General features: G+C 44.1%; 1 protein-coding gene and 1 long non-coding RNA gene across 2 annotated transcripts in view; both read left to right on the top strand.

Moving 5' to 3' along the window:
- The window catches only part of PSD2 (pleckstrin and Sec7 domain containing 2), a 51,340-nt gene that overhangs the window by 21,939 nt on the left and 7,262 nt on the right, over window positions 1–22,139 (top strand). Inside the window, exons 5-11 of the mRNA XM_083448640.1 lie at window positions 1,681–1,761; window positions 4,709–4,821; window positions 5,497–5,555; window positions 9,112–9,201; window positions 10,449–10,492; window positions 17,228–17,418; window positions 18,391–18,461. Of these exons, the coding sequence (XP_083304766.1) occupies window positions 1,681–1,761; window positions 4,709–4,821; window positions 5,497–5,555; window positions 9,112–9,201; window positions 10,449–10,492; window positions 17,228–17,418; window positions 18,391–18,461 (649 nt within the window). The remainder of the gene's footprint in view (window positions 1–1,680; window positions 1,762–4,708; window positions 4,822–5,496; window positions 5,556–9,111; window positions 9,202–10,448; window positions 10,493–17,227; window positions 17,419–18,390; window positions 18,462–22,139) is intronic.
- Window positions 20,677–21,695, top strand: LOC310681263. Its single transcript, XR_014513180.1, has 3 exons — window positions 20,677–21,198; window positions 21,290–21,366; window positions 21,518–21,695. It is a non-coding gene; the product is annotated as an uncharacterized lncRNA (long non-coding RNA).

Here is a 22,139-nt window from a genome sequence, read left to right as displayed (position 1 = left end):
TGGCTGACCTCACTCAGCAGTTTGATGTAGAGAGAGAACCAGTGGGGTGCTTATGTCTGGAAACAAACTCTTTAGGAAGGACAGGCAAGGCTGTCACTCGAACATCTAGGAGGTTGAGAATTCCAAAAAGGGCAGACTGTTCCACAGAAAAATGTATTGTGACTGGAGATGCCAGCCCCACCCTGCCTAGGAATGTACTCTTGTCCTCCTGACCGTAATCCCCATGGTGGTCTTGAGAGAGCTGGCCTGGATAGCCCATTATGTTATATGAATAAATATCCTAGGAGAATTATTGTTCCAGCATTTATGCTGTTTCAGAAAGGCAATATGAAAATTTAATAACTCAAAGGAATGGAAATGTTTTTTCTTTGGGAAGGTATGTTTTTTAAAAGACTTTTAGTTACTTTTATTCTTACTCCTTTTGGAATACTAGAGCTGCGGCAGGAGTTAACAAACATGATTTCAAGTATACATAAGATGTGAATTGGAGTTTCATGTAAAAACACACTCCCATCAATCACCATGTTTTCTTTTTGTTCTTGTTTGCTTGGCATAGCCTGGGGAACAGTGGTCAAGATGCTTTGATTGTTCACAGGCATTTAGCATGGCAACAAATGACTCACTTTTACTCTCATCTCTATCACTTACTGGTAAATCCCACATTCACCAGCAATGCTGGGAAGTTGTGGAAATTAATGTGCTTTTGTTACATATATTGCTTCTCCATATGAATTGTGTATATAAATGCATTTGTTAAAAGCAACAGTGATGGGACACCTTAAATACTAAAACGTAAGCTTTCATAAGCTGTCATAGACAACAGTCTACCAGGTAGACAGAAAGACAACAGTCTATCAGTGCCATAAGAATCTGTTCTTTTTGGTGCAAGACCTACCCACCTGAAAATTCATTTATTGCAACAAATCGATGCTGGTAGATATGTGCAAAGAGCAATCTGGATGTGTGCGAATTTCAACCTGCACCAGTGAGTGGCGCCAGAAATGAGAACAAAATCTGGTAATTTACCCAGGCAAGCTTGTTGTGAGAGTTACCATTATTTTCTGAAATTTCCCACTGCATTCCTGAAAATGCTAAAAATGATTGGTAAATGCCAACATTTATCAAATATCCAACATACGTAAGCTGAATGAGGAAGCCTTCAAAGGCTAACAACATAAATCTTGGAGTGCAGCCTGTCATTGCAACAAAATATTCCATATCCTTGCTTACCACATCAGCTCCAGTTCTTTGGTCTGTATAAAGCCTTCATTGCTAGCAGTTCTCCTGGCTAGCTCCCAAGTCCTGACAGTTCGTTTAATAACTGCTGTTCACCGGTCACTGAGAATTCTAGTGTCTGCTTCATTAATACAATCATGAAGCAAACATTAAAAGGGGGAAGGACGTCCAAGTCACACAATGAGTAAAAAATACATACATTTACATAGTGAACTTGGAGCATGGATATTTTTCAGTCCAGTGGGGTGGCTTGGCTTTGCAGTTGAAAACCAATGGGACTGGAAAGAACTCATATTTGGCTGGATCAATTTCACTACAGATGGAGGATGTGCTGGGAAAAGTATCTAATGTAGGAACACAAACCCATGTTCAGTAGATTGTGGAATTAGATTCTGTGGTCAAGAGTATGCAGAAATAGACTGACTGTGGCCTCTTTAATTACAGTAATGAATTTAGCAAACTGGTAGCAGAAGAATATCTCCGTTTCTTTGACTTCACTGGACTGACCTTGGATAAAGCACTCAGGTGAGCTGCAAGGGCAGGGATCTCAAATGCGTGAGTTAGAGGTAAGGCCCCACACTATCCATTTCTGTTACCATCATTTAATTTCAGACATCTCAGGAGTCTAACAAAAATCAAGCACTTTCAACTTGATTGCATGTCTCTTATGTCTGGATTCCTCTTTATTTACAAATACTGCCTTTAAATAGGTTAGTTTTATCAGCCGCATTTTGGGTCATCAGATAAAGGGCAGGCGACTGGCTGGCGGGCCGAGTGTAGCAATATCACAGCTTCATATTGTGGTGCTTTTCACTTATATCTACAGGCAGGGTGCTTTGAGTTTTGTATGAAGGCTGGGAAGTGGGAAAGGGTTGTTGGATCAACAGAAGTCCCAGCGCTGGCTCATATGTTGCCTCAATGAAATAGCGATCAAAGCTGAAGATTAGCATTGCCTTTTTTGTTACCTTTCTGTTCCCTTTGACGATCCTTAGGGCTTTATGAAACATTATGAGCAAATATGTGTGATGATAGCCTGATAGCTCTTTCAAAAGAGAAGTGATTTCTCACAGAAGTTCCAAATGATGTATGTTTGCCAGTAGAGGGTAGTTCCAGCAGGACAGGAGGGGTAGGAATACATTTCTCCATTAGAAAAAGCCCTTCACGAAGCAGCTCCCCCCCCCCCATAAAAAGACATCTGGTTTCAGTATACATGATTCTCCACAACATTCAGTCAGATTCCGTTTCAGACTTCTAGTCCTTTCATTTAGGACACCCAGCCTGTTTAGCCAGAGTACATTTCTTCTCAGTCTCTATTCCCATCTGTTTCTGTCTGCTGTGCATTGCACTTCTCCCTTCTTCCTCCTGCTAGGTGCTGGGCTTGGTCCAAATGGTTACTTTCTGTATATTTGGATGTCATCTAATACAAGCATACATTTCCCCACTGAAAAAGCAGGTCAGACTGTTTCTATATCTGGGAGAGCATTTCCCTTCTTAGCTTCTAAATATTTTCAAAATTGCTGTGTTGAACTGCCAAATGAGACTGCCTGGAAGCTTCAGCTACACTCAGTGCAACCCCACACCACCTGAAGAATTAAAGCTACTGGGAGCACATCACGCCTGTACTATGATGTCTGCATTGGCTCCTTGTTCTCTTCCAGATACAATTCCAGAAGGTGGCTTTAAACTACATGGCTCTGAAGACCTTAGCTCCAACGTACTTTGGAGACATCTCCACTCGCACATCTGAGATTAGGAGCTTGTTTTTACAGTTTGTGCAACAGATGAAGAGAGCAAGAACATGAAGAGAGACTTTCTCTCACTAGAGAGTACACTTGGGAGTATAAACCCAAGGATCTTCCAGATGTGTTGTAAGACTTTTTGGGTCATAGGAACATATGGTTACCAGGTTGTTTGCCCATTTAGACAGTTCTCGTCCTGAGACCTGTGGGTATAGGGTGGTGTACAAATTTAATAAATAATAATAAAAATAGTAAAACTCTGAGTGCTTGTCCACGCTTCTGCTTGTTCAGCACCTCCCCCCATCCCCACCCAGAGAAAGCCACACTGTCCAGCTGAATTAAGGCAAATGTCAATCAAGTTTTCCACAGATGGACGTTTGTTACAATTCAGCGGTAACAGAGGGTTTTCCTGGGGAAAGCAGCGGGGCAAACAGAAGACCGCTTGGACAGAAAGCACAGGACAAGTGGAAAACCTCTTGGACCCGTGCTTTCTAGGCAAGGGATAAGCAAGGTGTGGGCGAGCACTGACTGGCAGCCATAGTTCTCCAAATCCTCAGCCTGTGTTCTTTCCCATTATGTGCAATCAGATCCTTTAAAATGTAGGTGCAGATTGAACTGGGCCTTCAGCACACAAAGCATGTGCTGTGGCCCCTCCCTGGGTCTCAGGCTGGCAAACAGAAGGAATTTTAATTATATTTTTATAACATAGAAACATTTCCCCCCTGTTTTGCTGGAAACTTCATGCCTTTGGTGTCCACCTCAACTCCTCAGGGTTGCACAGGCTATAAAACTAATTATTTAAGGTTACGAAGGCACACAAAATGGGAAGCAGTGAGAAGAGTTGTGCTGCTTGTTATAAGTGGCATTCCAGGTTTAATCCATGGCACTCACATAACCAGAGCCCACAGTCCTTCTGGATTGCAATAGAAATGTTCAGGCAGAAGCAGAGATGGACAGATGGGTCTGGTTCTTCTCAATTTCACATTTGCTCATTCATAAATTTATTCTATTTGTGGATTAATCAGCATTTTAAAAATAAAATCTGCATAACATTTTGTACTTAAATAATATTTTATTTATCAATGCACACATTTCTAAATGTATTTTATCTGAATATATGCATTTGTAATGCATTCTGTAATGCAATGAACTGTATCAAAATATGAAGTTTTCCCCTTTTCACATGTTAGTCCAGGAGTTGTGAATCAAGTCAGATAGATTCATTCATTCATTCACCTAACAAGATTTATATACTGTTTGTAATAAAACCACCAGGTAGTTTACAAAAAGAATAAAACTTTTAAGGCATCAATAAAGGACCACTAAAAACATTCAAAAGATAATTCAAATCACTGGAAAGCTAAAATAAGATCAACACATGTGAACTTTCTCCACGTCTGGGTAGTCAGACGCAGTCCCTAGGCAGGGGCAGACCCACTGTAGCCCTGTGCCCCAAATCCCCATTGTGCAGAGCTGCTCCCACAGGGCACCATGGTTAATGACGCCGAAAGCCTCAGTCCTGTGCCTTTTTTCATCCCGAGCCAGGTATGGTGTTGGCATGCTCAGCTACGTGGAGATTTAACATTTATAATGAATAGTATAACAATAAATAGTAAACTGTGACTTTAGAAGTCCCAGAGCCACATCCATTTTAGGTATCTCACAGCCTATGGTCAGCACCTTTTGGTCTCCTTTCGATTTATTTGCTAACTTTCTTACCTTTCCATGTCTAGAACATTCCTAAAAGCCTTCCCCTTGATGGGAGAGACACAGGAACGGGAACGTGTCCTCATCCATTTCTCACACCGATATTGCCAATGCAATCCAGAAGAGAGCACGTCAGAAGGTAACACCACCTTATGTTCAGAACTGGGCCTTTTTGCCCCACATAACGCCTTGCCAAAGCTAGCTTTTTGAGAGGCTTGCCAGTGAAATCTTCTTTAAAAGTTAACAGGAAACATGCAGAGTTTGGCAGAATGAGCAGAAGGGCTCCCAAAAACAGAATAACTTGGCTCCCCGCATTTTGAAATAATTCAGTGCATTAAATGCACATTACTATCTAAAGAAGAGTCGCCCCTCCATCAATAAGAGCCTAAAATTATCTAACTGCACCACAGGAGAATACTAATACTGGACTGGCCTATTTAGGATCTTTGTACATATTCCTGAGAGCAGCACTTTGAACCTTTGAAATGAGCTTTATAATGGTAAGTTTTGCTTTTTAAGCAAACTGAAAGGAAAGACTAGACGGTTTCCTGGAATAATGCCACCTGCTTAATAACTGCATTTAGTTCAAACAGCTAAATAGTTATTAGGATGAAAAGTAAGTGGGAGTGAGGCTGTTGTGGAAGTAGAACAATATCTTAATTTGGAGCCAAATGAAGCTGACCTTCTCAAATTTTGTTCTTGGCTTTTTGAATGTTCCCCTGCCTTGTGAGGGCAAGGACCACAATATGATGAATATATCTAGTTGTTAGTGCAATTTAGAAAGAGGCTAAATTACCGTACTTGCATCTTCCAGATGGAATCCACACACTCACTTGTGCCCTGATGCTGCTCAACACAGACCTGCACGGCCATGTAAGTATTTTCAGAAGAGGACATACATTGCGCTCTTGCTCTCCAGGTAGATTTGTTGCTATCTGGAAAATGCCTTTGAAAACTGATGTCATGGCAGTAGTAGACAATTTCAGGGAAGGGCATTCAGTTCTGTGCTCTATATGCAGCACAAATGCTGCCTAAGCAACATACCCCTCAACTGTCCTACATCCCAGAATTACAGAAGCCATCCCTGCTTCTGACTGGATCCTGACAAGAGTGTGGACCCAAAAGACAATCATCCCGATTTTCCTCTGCGATATGCAGCAATGGAAGCCTCTTCCTTCAAGTCTCATCCATCAGGGATTGTGTAGGGCAAACTAAGATAAGCGTGTATAAGAGTATATTTTCAGAATAAATTGAGATATATGATGAAGACTCCTATTAGATTCCTTCAAAAATGTCACTTTCCTGTCAGGTCTAGTCTGGATTAACCTTCAATTGTTCACCTATTACTCAGTCCATGACTGATCTCAGACGCTGCTCCAAGACTGCCTAGAATCTGTGTAAATGAGAGATACAAGTAATTTGATCGCAAGCCTATTGGAGGCATCACCAACCCGAGACCTCATACAGCACTATCATGATGTTAAACAGCATGAGAGGCAACTTGCTACATTCACATCCGACCCGTCCTTCCAAAGGAGCCAGGACAGACCCTTGTTGCATTCCACGTGCCAGTATTGGTGTGTGGGTGTCATAAGGCCCATGGAATATACGTGCTGAAAGAAAATGCTTACATGACTGGAAGAATTAGTTCTTTCTTAAAATTCAAATGAGTGAAGTGGCTAATAATATACTAGGCAAAGGCACATACCCAAGAAGTATTTATGTTTGTGATTTGCTTAATTAGATAAATGTGCACCCAGCTGCATTCTTCTGATTGCTGCATTGCTGATTGCTTAGAAAATAACACTGCAACTTACACTGATTCGGACAGTAGCACTCATCCTTTTAGGTTGAAGTGCTGTAGCTCCATGGTAGGTCCAAGCTTTGTTTGTCCAAGGTACAATGCCTAACAACTACTGAGAAAGCTGTCTGCAGCTGTGGAAAGGAGCTGCCAGTCAGCATAGTGAGTTAGGTACGCCAGTTAAGCATGTTTAAAGTTATAAAGCTCAAGGTCAAGGACCCCTGACAGTTAAGTCCAGTCGCAGACGACTCTGGGGTTGCAGCGTTCATCTCGCTTTACAGGCCGTGGGAGCCGGCGTTTGTCCACAGGCAGTTTTTCTGGGTCATGTGCGCAACACTTCTGGTGCAACGGAAACCCAAAACCAGAGCAGCGTACGGAAATGCCATTTACCTTCCCACTGGAATGGTACCTTTTTATCTACTTGCACTTTGACATGCTTTCGAACTGCTAGGTTGGCAGGAGCAGGGACCGAGCAACGGGAGCTCACCCCGTTGCGGGGATTCGAACCGCCCCTTCCCACTGGAATGGTACCTTTTTATCTACTTGCACTTTGATATGCTTTCGAACTGCTAGGTTGGCAGGAGCAGGGACCGAGCAACGGGAGCTCACCCCGTTGCGGGGATTCGAACCGCCAGCCTTCTGATTGGCAAGCCCAAGAGGCTCTGTGGTTTAGAGCACAGTGCCACCCGCGACCCCTTATTTAAAGTTAAGCACATTTAAAGGGAACATTTACACTGTTGTTTGACAAGACGAACAGGCTCCGGTTAACCCAAACCAGTTGCATGCTTGTCTCTGTTTTCTGTCTCTAAGGCCCACTTTTTACAAGCAGCAGAGGCCTTTTGACACAACTTTCCATGAATACACTAACTGCATGGAGGAGAGTGAGGAGGGATTGTACCAAAGGAATGCATGAAAAGGACCTGGGTGGCACGGGGAACTGATTTCTCCACTGTTCCACTTCAGAAGTGAGCAAGGGGCTCAAGTAACAACATGCTTCCCCGCGCAACAATTTACCTGCAAATAGAAATGTCACGGAGAGCTGCTTCTTGGACCATTCATCTCTCTGACATGCCTGTTTCCTGTGCGCAGATTTTATTTTCTGTCTGTGGAGGGACATTCAGTCATGTAAATCTGCAACTCCAGAGAGAACTAAAATGGTTTAGTAGCCAAAGAGGTTTACCTGCTGCTTGTGAGAACCAGGCCTAAGTTGCCACTGAGAAAGGAGGAGGAGAATTGGGCAGGAAATTAAATTTCAAAGTCCCAAATTCTTCTGTAGGTGAAATGATCTGGTAAATACGGCAAGTTCAGCGAGGATAAGTATTTGGAAGGCATCTCAGAGCTGTAAACCCTCAATGGCTGTGGTGACATTAATCTCTTCTTCCTCTCTCCTCCTTTCTCTTTCTCTTCTGCTCCGGGATCCTCTTATTATTGCTCTTTAACCCTTTCTCAGGTGGTAAGTGCAGTCGTTACAATTCGCACTACATTTCTGTACATGTTGGGCGCTTGGAATTGTAAAATATATGTGTTAATAAGGAAAGCAACACCTACCAAAGTGGTGCACTTTTAAAAAAGGAAATGTGTGTAATGTGCATGTCTTCCCAACTTTGTTAAGAAATAAATTGACTTCCTTTCATGATTGTTGGGAGAAACAATCCACAAGCGCTGGTTTGCACATAAACCTAAGTCAGTCTTTCCTTTCCCCCCTTCCAGCTTGGAAAGGGAGGAGCCGGGTGGGCACAATGGGAGCAGCACGCACCAAGATGCCCTCTCTTCCACAGCGGACCATAGTTTGGCTTACTGTGATGTGCAAACTGGGTCTCCAAGTCTCATGATTGTTCCCATGCCACTCTCAGCAACATCCTCTTCTTTGAATCCATTGATTAGGAAGTTTTGCATTTTAATAGGCTAATTTTTCATAACGATGCCCCTGCCCTAGCAAGAGCTGTGATATTAGTATTGTAGATAAATCGCACAACCTTGCTCAACCAAAAAGCTATGGGACCAGGGACCGTGCCATTGTGTCAGATGTGGCAAGGAGAGGAGAATCTGGCTTTGACAATTATTCCACTCTGAACAGCATAATTCAGAACTGATAGGTTGAACCTACGCAAGGCACCCTTTGACTCAGTGTGTGTGTGTGTGTGTGTGTGTGTGTGTATATATATATATATATATATATTCTGTTTTTCTTATCAGGTGCCCCACAATGCAACTCCAGTGTCACACATTAACACACACATTTCAAACAGGTTTCCTGGAAAGAAAAAGCCAGTGAGATGACAATGGGGAAACAATTCCCCAGTTTCTACCCCCCCCCCTGCAAAAAAAGGGGGGGAAGCGCTGCAGCAAGACTGGCGACCATAGCCCAGCCTGGGTGTCCGCAGCAGAGTGCCTTATTCATTTCATTTCACATTCATAGGCAAACACTGATAACCTGGTTCAGTCAAAGCCTGGCAGTTTATGCAAAGAAAACATTCCACTTTCTTTCTTTGGCACTGCTCTACTTTGGGCTACAAAGAAAGAGGACATTTGACATATGTTTACTTCATTTATCTCCATATGTATATATATATATATTGCCTGTAGCATTAAAAACTTATGGGGGAAATAAATTCTTCTGCATTGCAGAATATTGGGAAAAAGATGTCCTGCCAACAGTTTACAGCAAATCTGGACAGGCTGAATGATGGGAAGGATTTTGCAAAGGATCTGTTGAAGGTAATCCTATATCTAGTAAAGGAAAGTGGGGGAGAAATGGGGTGTGGTGTCATTGCAGGAAATTCCAAGTGTCTGTGGCTGAAGTTCCATTATGCTAAGGTGCTGAACATGCATGCAATAAGAATGAATTTGGGGGGAGGGGACCCTAGCCTCTGCTCCACAATCTATGCTGTGATTATTTTCACTTTCATTCTTAGAGATGCTCTTCCAGTGGCGTAGCGTGGGTTGTCAGCACCCGGGGCAAGGCAAGTAATTTGCGCCCCCCCCCCACTGCACTGTCCCTCCCCCAGATAGTCCCTCGCTCTCTCTCCACACCGCACCGCACGCCTGGCACCCTCCCCTCCACAGTGGGCGGCGACCCGGTGGCTCGAATCGGATTCGCACAGCCAGCACTGCAGTGAGAGAGAGTGAGTGAGCCAGGTAGGGGCAGAGAGCTGTGAGTGCGAGCGCTCCCCCCCCCAGATGTTGCGCCCGGTGCAGCCGGCCCCCCCTGCACCCCCCACGCTACGCCACTGTGCTCTTCTATATGTCATGATCAGAAAGTAAACACATGTGGTTCCACCTCCATGAGGCTGCCCCACTTCAGATTGCAGCTGTGGGGTGGCACAATTGAATGCCAAAATTCTCTGCCTTTGGAAAGCTAACATGAAAGTGGGAAAGATTAAAGCCCAGGCTTCTGTGTCTGATGTACTAATCGTCTTCAAAGATGAAGCGTTGCTTATATGAGAGAATTTGAACAGGCAGTTCCCTGGCCCTTCCAGATATTGCTGCACTCCAAATCCCACCATCCCTGACCACTAGCCATGCTGGCTGAGGCAGACAGGGCGGCCGGCAGGTAGCCCCAAAGCAGATGTAGCCCTAGGGCTGTGAAAGGTTCCCTAGTTCTGTGATGGGTCCTGTTTGCAGGAGTCTGGCTGGCCAGTGCGGGAAGAGGATTCCGGACTAGCTGGGCCTTTGGTCTAATCCAGCAACACTCTCCTTATGCTATTACTTACAAGTTTTGCAAATGCCTCCAGGTGTGACCAAGCCAAGAAGAAACAACAACTATTCCTTTATTGTTCAAATAATTTAATTAAAAATTAAGATGGACAAGCTCATTTCCTATGATCAGTCAGGGATAGAATATAGCTATGACGACATTTCACCATTATAGGCAGATTTAATAGTGGTTGATATGGGCACCGTCCACAGATGGGAATCATTTTATGAGAACCAACTAAGAGCTGACTTTTGTGTTCTTGTTGCAGGCACTGTATAACTCAATAAAAAATGAAAAGCTAGAATGGGCTATGTAAGTATGTTTTTAAGTGTTTTATAATATGCCTTTGTAAAAAGGATTAATGTGTCTTAGAATTTGTCCAAGGCAGAAAACAGTTTCAGTAATCGACATCTTGAATGGTATCAGGTAGGCAGTAGAAGAGGTTGTGAGAGGCACCGCCATCTACAGGGAATGCATACTGGAGCAAAGAGCTCATCTTTGGAGCAGCTTCCTTTGCTGAATGGGAAGGTCAGGGGGGTTCAAAGAAGCAGGCAACTTTGGCAGGGGAGCTGAATCAGTGGGTTGAATCCAGTTTGCCTACAGCACGACACCCTTGACTAAGGTCACCAGATTTTTTCAAAGGGACGCTTTCTGTTTAAAGAGAGGGAAAAAAGTTACAGTCATACCTCAGGTTAAAGACGCTTCAGGTTGAGCGTTTTCAGGTTGCGTTCCGCGGCGACCCAGAAGTAATGGAATGGGTTACTTCCGGGTTTCGCCACTCGTGCATGCGCAGACACTCAAAATGACATCACGCGCATGCACAGAAGCAGCGAATTAGGACACACAGACGTGGGTTGCCTTCTGCTCAGGATGTGAATGGGGCTCTGGAACGGATCCCATTCGCATCCAGAGGTATCACTGTATTTTTTTAAAAGTTTTTTTTTTTTTTTTTAAAGAAGTAATATCCTCTCTTCTGTGGTCTCCTCTGTCGCGTGGCCTTAATCTGGGCCCCAGGCTGCTCTCTTGGAGCACTAGCCGCCGTGGAGTAGGCTTGGATTGGACCTGGGCTCGGCCACATGTCCTTGCCCTCCTGGTGCTCTCCTACCTCTCCTCTTCAGTGGTGGTGGTAGCGGCTTAGCAAGGTTGGGGCTCCCCTCTTTTTTCTCCTTCCTCCTTCTCTCTCTTCCTTCTCCTTTCCTCCTTCTCCCTGCATCAGCTCCGGGGTTTTCCTGGCCCCGGAGCACTGCCTGAGAGTTGACAGGGTGGCTGGGTGCTCTTGTGCCCTGCTCAATTTGGGTCATGGGGCAGGGGTCAGCGGTTCCCTCAGTTGGCGCACTGGGTGTCCCGGTTCCCCCTCGGCAGTGGCAGTCTCAGCAGCCTGGAGCCAGCCTGGTAGCGCAGTTGGTTCTGGCTGGCTTCAGGAGCTGCTCGCTGCCATGGCATCTACCATTTTGCCTCACCGGAAGTCCCCATATGATGTGTCTTGTGCCATTGAACCAATCATGCAACATTCAGTCCCTACTATTAAATCTACAATACTTAAAATATAAATCCGGGGACATTAAGTGAAATCCGGGGACGGATTTTGTCTGGGGACAGATTTGTAAATCCAGGGACTGTCCCCGGGAAAGGGGACATCTGGTAACCTTGCCCTTGACTATTTGTGACACGAGGAGCTTCAGGGCAAAGAGGAAGTTGGCTAAACTGGAGTCCCTTCTGTGAGTGGAAGGAGCCTTTCCATTTGCAGAACTGACACCCTGGATCCAGCCCCTTGTATTTTGGGCCACAGAAATCCACCCCACATGTCGGCTGTTAGCACAATGCAGATGCAAGGAGCTGTACTTTTTTTTTAATTCACTCACATACAATATCATTTTAACCTGCTCTGATCTGCTATTATATTTAGGGGCTTATTGCTTCATTTGTTGACATTTTTAATGATTTCGTGTCCCACTGGTCTTTCTGCAATGGGTTGCTGCTTGCACTGTACCAGCTGTTTTGGGTTCTGCATGCTCTTTACATCTGCCCACTAAAATCAGTTCACACTGTATTGTGCAGAAATTAAAGGGAGCATCTGAAGAAGCAGCTCATCTTATTTCTGAAACATTGCAGTGGAAGCCTAGCCATCACTTGCACAAGGGTAGCCAATGTGACGCCCTTCAGAGGTTGTGTACTACAACTCCCATGATCTCTGACCATTGACCATGCTGACTGGGGCTGATGGAGATTAGAGTCCAAAATATTTGAAGGGCACCATCTTAGCACCCCTGCACTAGCAGAACTGAGTTGTTGTTTTTCGGGGGGGGGGGGTTGCTAGCAATTTCCTCCCTGCACTCCTATTGACCTTTTCAGCTATGTTTTCAATGACAGTATCTCCAAGGACCATCCGAAGTGTCCTGCAGAGAGTCTACACTATGGGTACCACCATCTTCAATCACATGTAACTCTGTACTGAATGAAGAGTCACAGGCCCACAAGCACTTAAGATGGTGGCTTCCATCGTGTGAGCATTCTAGGGAACAACGTGAATCTCCCTCCGGTTGTCCTTCTGCTATGGCAGCTGCTCTTGATGCAGTGCTGCAAAGGCAAGCAGTGGGTTTTTCCTGTATGCAAACTGCTGATCCCTCCAGGACAGCATCCTTTATAAGCACTCTTCTGGAGGTCATTGCTGAGGACAAAAGTCAAATGGAGTATTTGGGAAACGTTTGCACAAAACTAATAGAAAAACTTGTTTTGAGTAATCCGAGTACAATTTACTTAATCATTCTCCCTCAACCAAAATGAGTATTTCAAAGAAAAATAAAATTTACTGACTATTCAGTTCACATTCTCTGTTTGATTAGATTTAAATGCAAGGGTGAATTAATAGAGTCTGGCATGTAGAATGTATTTTTAAAACCTTAAAAGCCCATTTCAGAGCTGGATTTCCCCCTCCTCTCCAGCAATGCAATATATGGGATTGCACCTTCTCTGCCTCAGAATCATTTCTCTGCTGTGAGATGATTTGCTTTGCATGCTGGGAACAAAAAGCAGGAGATGGGGGTTATTGTTTATGTTTGAGGTGGGGTGGGGTGGGGGGCAGGGAAAGGGGAGCAAATAATGAACAAGATGTTGAAGAAATGCAGGTTGTTGGAACAATCTTGCTTGGTCCCTATCCCACTCCCCACCCCCACCCCTGCCACCTCATTTTAAAGGACTGCTTGAGTACAGTTGTGGAGAAGGATACTGCAAAGTGTTTTTTATTTCCTTCTGGAAGTGCCAAATATCGTGAAGATATGGCACTCACATTGTTTTGGAGGGGGACGCACCGCATATCATATTTAGTTAGATTACAGTCATTATCTAACCGGCTGGTTGTAACAGCCACTCAAACGGCAGCAGGGACATTTGCCACAGGACGAAAATGGGTCAATCAGCAATCTGACTAGAAAAAAAGTCATCTATATATAGCCTTAGTATTACATCACAGGGATTTGTGTGCAGCTTTTACATAATGATCTTTTAAGGCAAAATCAAGTTCTAGTCGTTTTAATAGCATCGAAAGCAGGCCTGCACAATTTAGGACTAGGGTTGCCAACTCTTAAAATGAGACTATTCTGACAGATTTGTGGGGCCAGAAGTTGAGGGAATTTAGCACAACAACCTGAATTCACCAACTGTAAAACAAGAAACATCAGCTGGCAGGGGGCATGGCTTTGCTCCTTGGTTTTAATGAGGCTGTCCCAAATTTCCGAACAAACTGGACCACACCCCAACCCAATGGCCAGCACCCGTATTTCTGACCCATCAAATGAACAGCCATCCACCAGCCAGGTATGGCAGCCCACCAGGAGTTTAATAAACACATTATTGCCTGCGACTGTAAAATGGGGTATATGATCATTCTCCTTGCCAGCCTAATAGATGGGTCGGTAGGTCACAACAATTTGTACAGGTTGCGTCTAAAAAAAGCTTAAATTTGCTTGTTGCCTGGTTTTCTGAGGAAATACATGCCCAGCTAATGACATTTTTCAGGAAGGTTTTGCAGGTTTTTGTAGTTTCAAGTATTCAGAGCACTAGAGAAAGGTGTTGTGTTTTTTTGGTGGGATCGTCAAAATATAGTCTTTTGCTAAAGTCAGTTTTACTTCAGAGAGAGAGAGTGGCAGTACACATCTCACTAAAACATTAATTTAAAAGATCCACTGGAGGGAGCTAGCTGTCTATCTCCATTTGGCTGTGTGTAAAACACTAGCATTTGGGGGAACTGTTATATAAGTGAGTTCAAAGAAAGTGCACCTGAGCATCTGGTTAAATAAATAAATGCATGCAGGAAGGAAGGAGGAGGAGAAACACCATTCAAAAATACCCAAGGCAGGTGACGAACTCATTAGCCTTGAAAGACAGGTATATGATTTCCAGAACTGACACCCTTTGGTGTAAACTGATGATAAAATAGGACGCTATCTAGGACATTTCAACATCTAAGCAGAGAGATTTCCCAGCAGATGGTAGAGCTACCTTCATGCTCTGGTTATCTCTCTGCTGTCAGATACGCTTTTCTGCCAGATAGTACACAATATGTGCATTAGCCATAAGATATACTTCTGTTGCAGCGCTTTCTCTTGAGGAGGCTGCTGCTGTTCGTCTCAGCAGCTAAGGAGCACAGACATGGAAGAGGCCAGCAAACCCTCCTCCACACAACCTTACTGTTCCTGAATCTTTGTAGAACAGTGTGAATGCAACCCCACTTCTCCAAGTGATAAAAAGTTGCAGAGAGGAATTGAGCCAGACTGAGCACTACATTTTTAAATAGAGATGTGCAAGCCCCCTCCAACTTACCTTGAAAATTAATTGGGATTTCTCAAAATCTTTCCTGTTTGCTTTATAATCCTTGTTAGATTTCTGTTTTGTTTTTAGTTTTGGATAGAAACACTCAAAATTACTCTCCCTTTCCCACCAGTCCCTCTGTCATAAGGGCAAAAAAACCCCTCCCTCTCAGGGTAGGGGTGGGGGAGGGGAGGATTAAAGAATGATGATGATGAAGATGATGATGATGATAATAATGTTTTACAAAGCATTTCTTTATCTGACAAGACACCTGAAATGAGCCCTGATTGTTTTGCTCATCCTTTTAATTGAAACCCAAGTGAAACCCATGTTTGTCTAAAGAGAACCTGCACCTGCAGATTAAAGACACAGTCTAAGTATTTAGTAATCTTTTGATGGCTAAATATTTTCATCATCATTATTATTATTATTATTATTATTATTATTATTATTACTACTACTACAGTTTGGTCTCCCTAGTGATTCCTAGTCACATCGGCTCAACAAGAAATGTGAAATTCGATAGAAACCACAGTTTCACTGAGAGATAGCTACTTTGAATACAACCCCCTGGTCATGTCCCCACTGACATGGTGAGGGCTTACCAAGGGCTGCTTTCTGAGGTTGTGCCCAGAAAAGCAAAGCCATTGTTGGGGAGCAAAACCCCACCACCATGGGGCAGATTCTTGCCTCAAGGGACCCATGGAGATGGTTGGCTTTTGCCCCCTAGCAGTACTTTTTCTGGAGGGACGCGGGTGGGTTAAACCACAGAGCCTAGGGCTTGCCGATAAGAAGGTCGGCGGTTCGAATCCCCGCGACAGGGTGAGCGCCCATTGTTCGATCCCAGCTCCTGCCAACCTACCAGTTCGAAAGCACATCAAAGTGCTAGTAGATAAACAGGCACTGCTTCAGCGGGAAGGTAAACGACGTTTCTGTGCGCTGCTCTGGTTCGCCAGAAGCGGCTTAGTCATGCTGGCCACATGACCCGGAAGCTGTACGCCGGCTTCCTCGGCCAATAAAGCGAGATGAGCGCCGCAACCCCAGAGTCAGTCACAACTGGACCTAATGGTCAGGGGTCTCTTTACCTTTACTAATACTTTTTCTGGGTGTAGTTTTGGATTGCAGCTGATGTGCAAACAGATGGAGAACATTTGTCCTGTCTCCTAAGAGTCAGGAGTCATTTCCCAAGTTGTTGTTGTTGTTAATTTCCTGCCCATTTTAGGGTGCCCCAGCCACTCTGGGCAGCTTCCAACAAATTACAACAACAACAACTTATTTATACCCCACCCATCTGGCTGGGTTTCCCCAGCCACTCTCGGAGGCTCCCCACAGAATATTAAAAATACCGTATTGGCCCGAATATAAGACGCACCCACAAATAAGCCACACCTTTAAAATTCAAGGCTTATTTGCAGGTGCAGCCCCCTCCTGGCACTACCACCCTGAACAGGGTTCAGGGGGGTGGCTGGGGCTCGGTTCCGAGGACACTGCACGCCCGCCTCCCAACACTACTGCCTCCCGGCACTCCTGGCACTACCACCCCAAGCTGGGGGAGGACTGGGAGTGGCAGGCAGGCTGTGCGCCATTGACCTGCACTCCCGGGCTGCTTTGCTGACGGCCTTCCCCCCTTCCTCCTTCCTTACGGCGGCTTGGGGGAGGGTTGGAGACGCGGTTGGGACGGGCGCCGTTGTCCCGCACCCCCAACAGCCCTCGTGGGCAGCTGTTTCAGCAGCAATACTATAAGGTTGCAAATATAAGCCGCACTTTAACTTTTCACAATTGGAATTTGGGGGGAAAGTGTGGCTTATATCCAGGCCAATACAGTACGATAAAACATCAAACATAAAAAAATTCTCCAAACAGGGTACCAACAGTAACACACCACACTTCCCTCTCCACGGCTGCCTTCAGATGCCTTCTAAATGTCAGATAGTTGTTATTATTCCTTGACTTCTGATAGGGTCCTCTGCCTGGTTCCCTGTAACCTCACTTCTCACAATGAGGGAACTGCCAGAAGGCCATTGGAGCTGGACCTCAGTGTCTGAATGATGGGGGTAGAGATACTCCTTTAGACATAAGTGATGACTTCAGAGCAACAGCCATTAATGACAATAGAGGCTTCTCTCCCCCCCCCCTTCCAAACACACACTGCTTCCTGCCCACCCACCCACCCATTTTCAAAGGGACCCCCCCATCTCAGTCTTAGTTTGCTTAACTTCTCTATTTCGCTTTATTTCCAAGTGATGAAGATGAGCTCAGAAAGTCTTTGTCAGAACTGGTGGATGATAAATTTGGTGCCAGCACAAAGAAAATGGCAAGGATAGTTGATGGCAGCAATCCGTTCCTGGATGTCCCCCAGGCCCAGAATGCTGTAACCTACAAGCATGGCATCCTCACTCGGAAAACCCACGCGGACATGGATGGGAAGAGAAGTACGTATTTAAGGGGCTCCAGCGACAAGGGCGAGCGCCGCAGAGTGGCAGAGACGCTTGTTGAAATGGTTGTGCTCAAGGAGAGAGTCTGGCTTTCCACTGATGCACGCATGGGCTACAACAAGGAAGCATGGGATGCATCACCCTTCATATTTTCCAGGGTTGTTTTAGCTACTGGTGATAGCATGGGAGTCCCTTCTCCATGGCTTCTCCTTGCACCACACTGGTAACTTTGGGATTTGTTTGTATGGTTCCTTGCAATGTAAATGCTGCTCTCTCTGAATGAGACAATGCTTAGGTGGAAGCAATTACTGGAATTCCTCACCACCATTCCTGGAGTAGCATGGGAAGAAGCCATAGGAAAGTGACTCTCACACCATTGCTGGGTGTGAAATAAACAGGTCCTTATGCGCATAAACAGGCCACAAATGAACTAATGGGAAGACCTTTGCCAAGGCTGATGATGGCAGTTTTCCTTAAAATGCCTCATGTTTCTGCAGCGATTTGTGTGTGTGTGTGTTTTTTTAAAAAGCATTATATTTCTTCAGCATTTTAGCATGGATTTTTGCTTTAACCAATGTATTTTTATGCAGTTTGACACTTTTGCAAGCAATTTCTCCTAATATAATGCATTTTTATGTTATTTACACTATGTTTGCTTTTATGCATGCTTTTGCCTAATTTTCATTTTCCTAAACACGGGTGGTTGGGGGAACTGCACCACAAAAGTCTGCCAAGTGTGTTTTGTTCTCTCACGTTGTTTCAGAAAGTGCAAATATATTAAATTCCGTTTTAAATGTGAACTAGATTAAGTTTCTCTCCCATTTCTATTGATAATCACTTCACTGTATTACCCCCCTCGCCCCATCATAATTGCAGTCTTTTGTGGATTAGTTCAAAAATTGTATTTCTGTGGATCTGCTGTGATGTCTCATATTGACGCTGTAATCAACAGAATTATATGTTTTTCAGCTCCCAGAGGAAGAAGAGGGTGGAAGAAGTTTTATGCTGTTCTTAAAGGAACCATCTTGTATTTGCAAAAGGTATGTTTAATACTCTGAGAGTTCTGTAAGATCCTACCAAGTTAACTCTCTACAGTGCGAGGATTTTTGCTTAAAACAAACACCATAAATAATGAATTCAGCATATATTGGAGTAGACTGAGGGCCCCATCTAGCCCAGCATCCTGTTTTGCAAGATTATGAGCCAGATACTTGTGACCATAAAGGGTGGGTGAAGGTGGGCTGTGGCAAAAAACAAAGTGGGCACAGCGTGCTGTGAAGGGTTCCCCCACTTCGGTTCTGCTCATATTCTTGAGAGCTCTCTGATGCCTCCTGTTCCATTCCAAGAGAAAAGGTCTCCTTGGTGAAGGGGGAGACAGGCCAGGTCGTGGGGAAGCCTCTGAGAAGATGGAGTAGCTTGCCAGGTCTGTCTTCCTTTCCAGAAGAAAGTTAAGCGAGTGGCGCTACCAGGCAGTAGCACTGGCAATATCTCTTGCCCTTGGGGATCCTGGGGAATTTGCATGGAGAGCGTCGCTCACTTCTCAAATGGAGGGGGGGGGGCAGTAGGCTGTTCCCATCTTTGATGGAGCCCTATGGCACTTGCTACCTTGACCCTATTTTCTAAGGTAAGCCTTTTTCCCTTTGTGGGGGGGGGGGGGTGAGATAGCAGATGTCATAGGAAAATGGACCCTTCAAAAAGTGTTTCTTTTGAAGTTTTTGTGCACTTAAAATGACGAATTAAAGGACGCAGCTGATTTTCAGGGAGGGCTCCAGGCTGATCACTCATCTTCAGCAGAGCAGCCATTTTTTCTCTTCTTCTTTGCTCTCTACCACTTCCTTCCAGCAACCCGACGGTTGCTGCCACTTGCAAGCCTGCTCAGGCCCCTGTATCCCCCTGCTTGAGTGCTGCGAGGTATCTTTTCTGAAGGTTAGGCTGGAACCTTGCAAAACTGGTGCTTCAGCACTGAAGAGGCAAAGCCCACATCCTTCAGAGAACTGAAAGGAAATCTCACCCAAATGGGGAGAGGCTGTTGTCATTCATGTGTGTCGTGCTTGCTTTAAAAGATTTGACATATGCTTTCAGTCTTAAGTGTCACAATATTTAATTTAAACTCCCGTCACAGCAGAGGAGAGATGACTTTTAAAAGAGATTAAAATAATCATTAGCAAAAAAGTTTTAATTGATTCAGGCATTTTGGGAAAACGACACTACTATTGATGCCTTCGGCACCATACAGTAGGTCCCTGTGAGACTTACACAATTATATTCCTCAGTTAGCAAATGCTGGCAAAATGCAACATCCCTGCAACAAAGTACTTCCTGAAGGAAAAATATCTGCCCTCCACACAACACGTCTAATTGCCATGAGTCATGTGATTTGGATGATGAGTCGGACATGCTTTGCATGGTACACACAAAGAAGATGTCTGCTGCCGTAGGTGTATGAGGCAGCCTCTTCCCCCCCATACAGTGCAAGTCAGCACATCATTCCCCCATCTCACGATGACTCAGAGGCTCTTGGGACCAGAGTTTTCAAAGTGCACACATGCAATTCACACTTCTTAGATGCTTCAAGCAGCTTTTATCACTTTAAAGGATATTGGGGAGCAGGGGATAAAAGCACCACAGTTGTTGCTAATACATACACACACTATTGCAGAAATGGGACAGAACAAATTTCATCTGAGGCATTGAGAGGGAGACTATCCCCTGCTACCCCCCATTATCTCCAATTTGAGGGGGGGCTTTGGAGAGCTCAGGGGAGCGACTCTACAAGTTCACAGCTGGAAATGGAAACCCCACTATATAAAATTAAAGTCTGTACAATTTCATAACAGCACATTTATGAACAACCTGAAAACAAAGATAGCTGGAAAAAAACCAACTGAACACTTTTCACATATGAGTTAAATATGTTTTTACAAATACTACTGCAGATAAAAAGTAGATCCACTCTTTTAGAGGTTCGCATAAACATTAATCACTCATGGTAGATGGGATTTCTTTTAAAAACAGCCCAAATTGATATTACATTTATAGTTAATAAGAATTCTCTGCAGAAGCCAGCATACCTATTATATCTTAAGCTACATTATTAGCTATTGTAATTAATTATTATTAGAACATTGCAGAAACCATAACTCATATTTTATATTAACCCATCTTTCATTATATTTAATAAATTTTTTGCAATCTAATCAAGCTATTGTCTTGTCTTTCTTCTCCTTCCCAAAAATCCAAGGAAATGTGTTAGCCATTGCTGCAAAGTCCAACAATTTATCAACCTATTCTTTAATTTCGGGTGGTACTGATTATCTCTATGTTTTTGCAAACATATAAAGGACTAAAATATAAGAGTCTAATACTTTATTATTCTGCCCTACAGAATTTCATAGAATAGCTTAGAATCCTTATCAAGTGATTTAAAAAATCCTCCACTATTTCTTTGACACCATCACACATTTCCACCATGTGGAAAACATCACTTATGACTGGGAAATGCTTTCAACTGTTTCTGCTTTAATTTTGCCTGGACTCATGCTTTTCTCCCCATTTCTCAGAGATTACTGTGGAAGGGACCCTCTGGTTGGCCTTCAGAGAGGTCAAGTGTCAGTTTTCTCTAGCAGTGCTTAACAACCATCTATTAATATGACAGTGTGTATTTCTACAAGTAATTCCACACTCTGTGTGTGTACTACACTTTCTTTCCAGAAGCCTGGCAAAAACTTTGCAGTGGGAGTTCCTCTTAATGGCATAATGACAATTATTCATCTGATGGTTGGTTGGCTTTAATTGTTTTCTATTTAGCATAATTTCCTTGATCTATGTACTGAGTATTACAGATATATTTCTGTCCTTCAATGCACAGATAAGACACCTCAAACTTTAGGCATGACCACAAAGACTTCCAGGACTTCTCTGAACGGACAACCTGTTTGATGAAATGTAAGTTATCAGCAAATTGTATCTGAGAATCACCATATAAATGGGCTGCTTGTGTACATGCATGTTGTAAGTGTATATGTATTTCAGAAAATGTATGGATGCCAGCTGGCTGTGCCATGTTTGATCTTTTCTATTATTCTTTCTGCCTTAGGTGTAATCACCAATAATAGGAGGACAAGAAATGTCTATGTGTCATCACCACCAGAAGCATCCCTTGCCATCCCTTGAGGCATACAGCATGCACTGCCCACCTGCTAAAAGATGCCCAACACCACCCACATATCATTATGGATGTGTGGGCCCAGAAAAAGGCAGATTGAGAAGAACACTAGCATAGAATCATAGAGTTGGAAGAGACCACAAGGACCATCGAGTCCAACCCCCTGCCAAGCAGGAAACACCATCAGAGCACTCCTGACATATGGTTGTCAAGCCTCTGCTTAAAGACCTCCAAAGAAGGAGACTCCACCACACTCCTTGGCAGCAAATTCCACTGTTGAACAGCTCTTACTGTCAGGAAGTTCTTCCTAATGTTTAGGTGGAATCTTCTTTCTTGTAGTTTGGATCCATTGCTCCGTGTCCGCTTCTCTGGAGCAGCAGAAAACAACCTTTCTCCCTCCTCTATATGACATCCTTTTATATATTTGAACATGGCTATCATATCACCCCTTAACCTCCTCTTCTCCAGGCTAAACATGCCCAGCTCCCTTAGCTGTTCCTCATAAGGCATCGTTTCCAGGCCTTTGACCATTTTGGTTGCACTCCTCTGGCAT

The sequence above is a fragment of the Podarcis tiliguerta genome, assembly GCF_965153285.1.
Source record: "Podarcis tiliguerta genome assembly, chromosome: 7".
Lineage (NCBI taxonomy): Eukaryota > Metazoa > Chordata > Lepidosauria > Squamata > Lacertidae > Podarcis > Podarcis tiliguerta.
Note: the sequence above shows the minus strand (reverse complement) of the source record. Positions and strands in the feature narration are given on the sequence as shown.